The sequence below is a fragment of the Nannospalax galili genome, unplaced genomic scaffold (genome assembly GCF_000622305.1).
Source record: "Nannospalax galili isolate Female #2095 unplaced genomic scaffold, S.galili_v1.0 scaffold548, whole genome shotgun sequence".
NCBI classification, from domain to species: domain Eukaryota; kingdom Metazoa; phylum Chordata; class Mammalia; order Rodentia; family Spalacidae; genus Nannospalax; species Nannospalax galili.
In genome coordinates, this window is record NW_008358999.1 from 1,405,703 (window position 1) to 1,415,394 (window position 9,692).

The following is a 9,692-nucleotide window of genomic DNA, read 5'->3' on the forward strand; positions in this document are numbered from 1 at the left end:
CATAGAAATTTGCTTCAGGTTAATTAGTAGATGTGAAAAACATTACCATTGAAAGCTATTTGATGACTTTATACCCATGCTCAGGTGCCAAAGATCTCAGAAAGTAACCAACTGTGACTAGTAATAATCAGATATATACAGATTAGAGACACATGTGCAAACATCATTAAAAATGAGCCTTTCTGTAAGATACAGTATATTTTAAAATGAAATGGAGATCTTTTTTTAAAGGTTAAAAACTCATTCAATTTTATGTCTTACAGGGATTATACTGAGTTCAATATTGTATAACTGTATTAACTCAACTGTGAACCTAGAAACTTGCACCCACTTGTGAAAGAGATGTATCTTTGCTCTGGAAACTGTTATTCAGCACATTAAAACTGTAATGATATGCTTCTTCTAAAAAAAAATATTAAAAAATGTAGAAACAGCATATTTTAAAATGAAATGGAGATCCTTTTTAAAGGGTAAAAACTCATTCAATTTTATGTCTTACAGGGCTTATACTGAGTTCAATATTGTATAACTATTACCTCAACTGTGAACCTAGAAACTTCACCCACTTGTGAAGGCGATGTACCCTTGCTCTGGAGTGTGTTACTGAATATGTTAAAGCTGTAACGAAATGTTTCTTCTAATCATGTGGTTATTAAATTATAAAAAAACTTTAAAAATCTTCAAAGCATAAAAATTTGCTCCTTAATAATTAGTAGATGTGAAAAACATTGCCACTGAAATCTACCTGATGACTTTATATCCATGCTCAGATGCCAAGGAGCTCAGAAAGTAACTGACTGTGACTAGTAATAATCAGATATATAGAGATTAGAAACGCATGTGCGATGTTTCTTAAAGGTTAAAACCTCATTCAATTTTATGTCTTATGGGCTTTATACAGAGTTCAATATTGTATAACTGTATTAATTCAACTGTGAACCTAAAAATTTACAGTCAATTTTGAAAGAGATATATCTTAGCTCTGGAAATTGTTATTGAATATGTCAATGCTGTTGTAATGAAATGCTTCTTCTAATTATGGGGTTACTAAATAATAAATAAATAAATAAAATTTTAAAAGAAACAAAAATAACTTAGGGGAGGATGGGTTTATTCTGGCTCACAGTTTGAGGGTGTGGTCCATTATGTCAGGAAAGGAATAGCAGCAGGTGTGAGGCTTCTGGTCATGTTGCATCCACAGTCAGGAAGCAGAGAGAGATGGATGCTGGCTCTTTCTCCTTTTTATTCAGCCCAGGACGTCAGCCCATGGAATGGTGCTGCCCACAGTTAGGGTGGGCCCTCTCACCTCAGTTAAGCTAATTTAGAAAATCCCTTACAGACAAGACCAGAGGCCTGTTTCCTAGATGATTCTAGATCTGGTGAAACTGACAATCAATAGTTACTACCTTAGGGGCCAAGAAGATGGTTCAGCAGGTAAAGATGCTTACTGTCAAATCTGATTACCTGAGTTCAATCCCAGGACCCACATGGTGGAAGGAGAGAACTGACTCCTGCAAGTTGTCATCTGACCTCTGACCTCCCCAGACTTCCTGTGGCATGTGCTCTCTCTCTCTCTTTCACATACACACACACACGCGCGCGCATACACACACACACACACACACACACACACACACACACATAAAATATCCTCTTTTAGTTGTGACTATCTTTAGCTACAAGTGGAAGGAAGGGGCGTCAGTATGACAAACCAATGCAATTATTTCTAGGTAGTTCCAAAGTGAGAAAACATTTTTTTTTATATCTCACTAGTCACCTAAAATAATACTCAAATTGTAACTTGATATCATAGACTCAAAGACAGGTGAGCATCATCCATCCCTCTCCATATGCATGGAAAGGACTCTGTTCAGGAAAGCTTCGACATGAATGCAGAACTGGGTACAGATCAAGTGAAAGGGGCTCAGTCATGAGACGTGCAGCTGTCTGCAGGGGCAGATCCCAGAGGATCTGCTATCTTCATGGTGTATTAAACAACAGGCCCCAAAGGAAGAGCATTCATTTCTTTTGTAGTCCCAGCACTTATGAGGCAGAGGCAGGCAGATCTCTGTGAGTTCAAGGCCAGCCTGGTCTACATTGTGAGTTCCAGGAGAGCTGGGGCTATAGAAAGAGCCAAAAAGTTGAATACATATTTACGTGTTTACTTGTTTCTTGTTTCTGTCCTCAGAATGTGTGTTAGTCAGCTTTCTGTTACCATAACAAAATACCTGAGGTAATCAACTTAAAAAGAAAAGAAAAAAGGTTTTTGTTTTTTTTTTTTTTTTTTGGATCATAGAGGCTGTGGTCCATGACTAATTGGCCTTAGGCTTTGGATCTGTGATGACAGAGAGTGCGGTAGTGGAGCCAGCAGCTCATCTTGTGGTGGCTGGGAAGCAAAGAAAGGGGAATGAGGAGGAGCCAGATACTCAACATCTCCTTCGAGGGAAAGCCCTCAATGACCTGACTTCCTTCCACAAGGCTCTGCCTCCATCAACTCCAGAAGCTCCATGGGATGGAGCCCCAGCTTTCAACAATGAGACTTAGAATATTAATAGGGGAAGACAAAGATGTGTCTGCCATGTTCCCTGCTGAACTCTTGGAGCCCATACGGGGGTATGACAATAATTAAGTACTTGAATGAACAGATGGAAGAATAAAAGGGTGAACTGATGGACACACAGGCCGATCTAGCAGCCCCTCCCCTCGCCAGTGGGGGATAAGGGGTGCTCAAGACTGTGGCTAATCCAAGCCCTCTGCAGGCTGTCTTTGTCCTTGTGCACAGGCACCTATACCACTTAGACACAGCAAGAGATCAGTAAGAATAAAATGGAACAACTTTAATGGTACCTTATAATAAAAGTTATTAAAAACTTGTGAGTTGGGGCTGGTAAGATGGCTCAGTGGGTAAAGGTGATTGCTACCAAACTGGATGACCTGAGTTTGACCCCAAGGACCCACATGGTGGAACTGACTTCCACAAGCTTTCCTCTGACCACCACACATTTGTACACAGTTGCTCAAACACATACACACAACAAACAAACAAACAAAGTAACAAAAATTAAGAGAAACAGCTTATGAATTATTTGCGTCTGGAACTTTCCAGTTGCTGTTTTTCAGCTACACTTGGTCCTGGCTAACTGAAAATGTGGGGCAGGGGCAGCTGTAGTTAAGAGTTCTGGGAGGGAACCAGGCCTCATCCTTGGCCTGTGGAGCTGCTGTACTTGTAGAATGGAGTACGCACATATGAGCTGCCATCCTTTTCTGTGTCTTTTCTAGGATAGAAGCTGTGCCACTTGAGCTGGGTATAGAAGAGAAAGGGTGGAAATGGGAGGCTCCAGGCATGTGTAGGGAATCAAGGCCCTGAGGACCTGCTTATGCTGATACAACATGGCACTGACATGGATTTCCTTCATGAACATCCAGAGACATCCAGAGAGCTACCAGTCAGTACAGAAGGGCTGACATCGGATGACTGGGGATCCCTAAAAGTAAACAGTGATGTAATCTGTTATCTAGTCAGTTTTGCAAAGAAGCCATCTTTGCGTGATTTCCTATAAACAGTCCTTGGGAGCAAGGGCTCATGCCCTAACCTGGTGGCTGCCTGCCCAGCAGGCATATGCTCTCGCCTAGAGGAAATAAAGTACATTTCATTTGCCAGTGACTGTGAATCTTTTTTACTCTCCTGTTCCTCATGACCCTCCATCCCTGGTCCCCAAACTTGGTTTCTACGACAGGATTACACTTTTTTGTTGTAGTTTTGAGACAGGGTCTTGCTATGTAGCCTTGGCTGGCCTGAAACTCACCCAGCCAGAATTATACTTTAAGCAGCATTATGTATCGTGGCCCAAGTTCATCTGGGACTGGTTTCTTTTTCCTTAACTTTGCTGAGATATGGCTTATATGTGGAACTAACAGCTATTTATGGTTATTACTTTAAATTTTTATTTATTGTTAGCCAGGCATGGTGGTGCTTGCCTTTAATCCCAGCACTGCGGAGACAGAGACAAGCAGATCTCTGTGAGTTCAAGGCCAGCCTGCTCTACACAACGAGCTTCAGGACAGCTGAGGCTACAGGGAGACCCTGTCTCAAAAAGACCCAGAAAATTTTTATTTATTGTTTATGTTATGTGTATGAGTGATTTGTGTTTATTTGTGCAAATGCACCACATGCCTGCAATACCTTTAGAGGCCAGAAGAGGGCATTAGAGTCTCTGGAACTGGGGACTGTTGAACTAGACATAGTGGGGGTAGTAACAAAGAGACAGCAGGACTCTGTTGTTTTTACAGACAGTTGTCAGCTGCCCTGTGGGTGCTGGGAACCAAACCCGGGTCCTCTGCAAGAACAGCCAGTGCTCTTAACTGCTGAGCCATCTCTCCAGCCCCTATTACTGTTTTTGAACTTATTGTGTATACAGATGTGTGTGCATGTTCACATGTGTGTGCATGCACATATGTGTGGAGGCCAGACGTCAACACTGGGCATTGTTCCTCAGGAATCATCAACTTTATTTTTCGAGAGCAGGGTCTCTTACTGGGACTTGAAGCTTGACATTTTGGCTAGGCCAACCATCCAGAGAGCCTGAGTCCCTGTCTCTGCCTCCCCAGAGCTGGAATGACAAGCCTGTGTCACCATGCCTTGTTTTTTTATGTGAGTTCTAGGGATCAAACTCAGGTTCTCAAGCACTTTACCCACTGGGCCATCTCCCTAGCCCAGTGGCCATATTTTTAAACAAAGACTATGAATCTCATTTCCAGGGAATGGAAGATGAGATGCCTGGTAAATCCAGACTTTCTAAGTGGGGAATTGTCATTAGATGGAGCTGCCCATACCTGAGCCAGTCACCACCTTCAGGTTTGCCTGGGTGTGGGAGGGACTGGGGGCTCCTTTCTCCCTTGGCTAACTGCCTGTAGCTCTTTCTGACTGGGGATGGATGGGTGTGACAGACAGCCAGTATGGCAGTGAAAACTCGGTTTGGGGCACTGAAAACTTGGTTTGGGGCAGATATGGGAGGCAGGGGTAAAGGTCTGGGGTCAATAGCTGGCAGACCCGAGTTCAAGGCGCTCAGTACCTCTAATGTGCTCTGCAAGTGCTAGGCAGCTCCTGGGTGTCTCTGAGACTGCCTCGGCCTCTTGCTGGATGTGTTAGTAGGACTGTGAGGTTGAGCTAGGTTGGGCATTGTGCTGGGAGCTGTGGCCACTGGTGACCTGTGTCCCTAACCTCCATACTGCCCCAGCTTTCCTCGACACTGCCCCCAGGCTCTACCAGTGAGCTCTCACCCTGAGGTGTGACTCTGTGTCCCCAAGTCCTACCTGGCTCTTCATGCTCTCAATCTCTTTCTGCCTTTGATCGGTGCCTTCATCCGGGCCCTGGAACTTTGGGGCACCCCTGTCGCTTTGCCTGGAGGCCATGGTCTTGGACAGCCTGTGACTCAGGTCAGCTACTTCGTTCTGCAGATTCATTATCACAGCGTCTTTGTATTTGGATTCGATTTCAAAATCTGAGAGCCGGTTGACCTCTCTTCCCAGTAGCAGAATGATCTCATCCTGTGTGGGGGTCAGAGGGAGGCTGACCGGGGTATGGAGGACCAGAGGAGGCTGACCAGGGGTCTAAGGGACCAGAGGGAGGCTGATAGGGGTGTGGGAGCCAGAGGGGGCTGACCAGGGGAGTGGGGGACCAGAGGGGGCTGACCAGGGGAGTGGAGGCCAGAGGGAGACTGGCTAGAGGAGTGGGGGCCAGAGGGAGGCTAGACAGGGGAGTGGGGGCCAGAGGGAGGCTGGTCAGGGGAGTAGGGGTCAGAGGGAGGCTGGCCAGGGGAGTGGGGGCCAGAGGGAGGCTGGCCAGGGGAGGGGGGGGCAGAGGGAGGAGGGGCAGGGGAGGGGGGGTGGGGGCCAGAGGGAGACTGGACAGGGGAGTGGGGGCCAGAGGGAGGCTGGACAGGGGAGTGGGGGACCAGAGAGAGGCTGACAGAGGCAGGTGTGGGTGCAAAGCTAGGCCCATTTCTAAAATATGGGGAAAAATAAGGTACCACTCTCTGGGGGAAGGCAAGGACAGACAGGAGGACAGGAGACATTTACACTATGCCAGAGAGACTAGAGCTCGGTTAGAACCCCACGCCTGTACCCACCATCCCAACCTGACACTGTAAGCAGACAGGAATTTATTATAACTGTCTGCCTAGCCCCTTATCAGGCCTGTGTCTAGTGTGATGGAGACCCAGCAGAGCTAATTAGGAGACCAGCACAGGATTCAAACACATTCCAAAGGTAGCAAGAGCTGTTTGTTCATTTTAAAATTTCACACTTTCTGAGGGGTCCTTTGCCCTTCCCTTAATTCTGGAATTCTCTGCCTCCTTTGGCTGCTCACAATATATACAGGTAAAGTAAGTCAAGGAAGAGGAGGATTGAAGTGGGATGAGGAATGACCAGCAGCTCTTGAAAACTCTGGGCTGGGGAAAAAAAAAAAACCAAAACTGGAGCCCATCCTCCATCTCCTCCAAGCAAAAGCAGTCATCAAAGAATTTGCTACCTTTCCCTTAAGGGGGAGAAAACACCCTGAACTTCTCATTAGAGTGTCAGGGAGACTGGAAAAGCAAATCCCAGTGTGTTTTTATCTGCAGCTGCACGATTTCTGACCCATTTTTTAAAAAGTCTTTTAGGATTTTTTGATACAGGGTCTCATGTAACCCAGGTTGCCTCAAATTCACTAAACAGCTGAGGATGCCCTTGAACTTCTTCCTTCTACCTCTGGAGTGCTGGGCTTACAGGTATGGGCCACCACACTCCCAATGTTTTTTATTATTTTATTTTGCAGTGTTAGAGATCAAATTCAGGGTTCCAGTATGCTAGGCAGGTGTTTTACCACCCCCAAATTCCCACCCTCCTGCCTCCTGAACCATTCCTTTTAAAGTGATTTAGCTCTTCCAGCCACCCTTCCTTCCTTCCTTCCTTCCTTCCTTCCTTCCTTCCTTCCTTCCTGCCTTCCTTCCTTCCTTCCTTCCTTCCTTCCTTCCTGCCTTCCTTGTACAGGAAGCCTCCAAAGATGGCGCGGACCCAGAGCCCTGGGATTCAGCGAGAATTCACTTCACTTTTTGGTCTGCAATTAGCCCACCAAAGGAGCCCACACCTCCGTACCCTGCTTGGGAGCCCAGTGACTGCTGACAGACTGCATGGTGCGGACCAATCAGAAAACGATACGCTGACTAAAGGGACTTGGGGGCGGAGAAAAGGGAAATAAAAGGCCTGCCCCCTCCTGCATTAAATGAGCCTGCAGCACCTCGCCTAGTTCTTGCTTCTATTCAACTCCCGGGGTCTGTGTGTTGTGACTCTGCACCTCTTGCCCCCTTAATCGGCAGGGGACCCGATCCAGGTCAGGGTCTTCACAGCTGGCCTGAGGAGAACCCGCAACACCTGGCGCCGGAACAGGGACTCCTGCCCACGGTGTTGGGGACACCCAGAACCTCGGTTCGTTCGGTAAGCAGGCCCCTGGATTTGTCTGTTTCTTCGGCTGCTCGAGGGTAAGCGAGTAGCCTCCTCCTCTGTCCCCTCCACCCTGTCTGTCGTCTTTATTGTTAGATCAGGGAGGCACATTCTACCACATGGTCCCAAAGCCCACAAGGTCGGCACCTCCCCCCTCTCAGCTCCTCCCGGTGAGTTCACATAAGAGCTGATCCACCCCGAACTCAGAGCCCAGGCCTAATTTGTTAGATCAGGGAGGCACATTCTGCCACATGGTCCCAAAGCCCACAAGGTCGGCACCTCCCCCCTCTCAGCTTCTCCCGGTGAGTTCACATAAGAGCTGATCCACCCCGAACTCAGAGCCCAGGCTTCCAGTCACCCTGTTGCCTGTCCTGGAGACACCGTGTGAGCATACGGCTGTAGGTGTCATGGCCTCCAGAAGTCCCTCACTGAGCACAAGACATTTGGATCCGATACACCTCTACATGTCGGGGCGGTTTACATCCGAGTGGCTCACAGTGCTTCTTTGCTTCCTTTGTGCCCTCTTGGCAGTCACCCTCGTCTTCTACTTTTGTGGCAAATTCCCCTTCGTGAGACCCTCCCACGATGGGCAGTTTACCACCACAGCGCAGGGAACCACAAACAGCAGCACTCAAGGTTCTCCTTAAAACCAGAGGGTTGAAAGTGAAACCAAAAGATATCGAACACTTTTGGGATGAAGCCACTAATTTAGCTGCGTGGGTCTCCCCTGAAAACATGTGGGACCCTGACATGTGGATGCGGGTCCTCTTCCTGGCCCGAAAAAGGGAGGTCGGGTCAGGGATCACTCCCCCCACATCGTTCCTACTGATCCTCCTAGCCATCATTGCTAGCCTTAAATCCTCCTCTCCTGAGGAAGTCATCTTGGCCCCAGGAGCAATCTAGTGTAGATCTGGCTATTACCTCGACCCCGGGCCTCCCAGACCCCCCAGACCCAGAGGTGGACGCCGCCTCTGCACCCACTATCAATAAGGAAGGAGCTCCTTTGCCTATATCTCAGGATACTCTCCTAGAGCTACCATATCCAGAAATTCCCCTACCCCATTACCCATGGAAGGAGTTACTCTCTCTCCCACCAATAACCATCCCACCCCTTCCCCTGCTAATGTGCCCCTCCCTCTTAGACCGCCCTCTTTAAAGCCTCACCTGCCTTTGTCCGCATTTCCGCTTAACGTCGGCCCCAATGTGGCGCAGCGTCCATGGCTTCCCACCCCACTTGCTGACCTTGTTCTTATCCACAAGGCAGCTGAGCAATTGGGCCCTGACTCCCATATTTCAAACAGGTTCTTTGCCAGTGGTCCTTACATTTAGAAACCCACTATGATTGGTATAGTTTACTAAAGGCAGTCTTAGAACCCTCAGTCTTTCTAAACTGGCACGCAGCCTATGACTATCAGGCTGAAAGCCAGATACGCCTAAATCTCCAATATGGCCTCAACATTATGTTGGACATGCTCACAGGTCGTGGACAATATACTGACCCCATCTCGCAGTCTACTATTGGTCTCCATGCCTATTTTCAACAAGTTTCTTGCTTGGCCTTTAAGGCCCTTAAATGTTGCTCCACCTGTGAACCACAAGTCTTTTTCCATAATTTGATTCAACAGTCAGGGGAGTCCTTCACAGACTTCCTTACCCATGTTACCGAGGCAGTAGAGCGGAGGGTGGAGTCTGGACCCACCCAAGGGGGGCTTATTGAACAATTAACTTGGGAGGGATAACATTCACAAATGGCTACTCGCCACTAGAGACTTGGACCCTAGGGTGGGCCCTATTGAGGCTTTGACTGCCTCCTTGGAGATTCTTTTGTCTCAAGGAAAATCTGTCCACTTTGGCATGCGGGAAGGCTGTTAGAACTGTGGGGGGCTTGGCCACTTTCGTAGCCACTACCCAAGAGGTCCAGTCCGCCCCAAGACTCGCTGCCCCAAGTGCAAAAGAGGGATCCATTGGGCTAAAGACTGTAGGTCACCACCTCAACCGGACTCCGCTCCTTTAAACTCCACCTGGGGTGCCCCTCAGCCCCACCCACAAGAGGGGAAACGAGACAGATATTATGGACTCTCCCAATCCTCAACCACTCCCCACTAATGACCCTGTTCCTAGATGGAACTGCCATAAAGGGCCTAGTAGACACAGGGGCTGATGTCACCATTATATCAGAAACTGAATCCCTTAAATTCCCTCATTGGAAATAC

The 9,692-nt window shown here is 47.7% G+C and overlaps 1 protein-coding gene across 1 annotated transcript in view; it reads right to left on the minus strand.

Annotated features, from left to right (window-relative positions):
* The window catches only part of Fhad1 (forkhead associated phosphopeptide binding domain 1), a 160,421-nt gene that overhangs the window by 103,870 nt on the left and 46,859 nt on the right, over window positions 1-9,692 (minus strand). Inside the window, exon 6 of the mRNA XM_008822681.1 lies at window positions 5,314-5,547. Within this exon, the coding sequence (XP_008820903.1) occupies window positions 5,314-5,547 (234 nt within the window). The remainder of the gene's footprint in view (window positions 1-5,313; window positions 5,548-9,692) is intronic.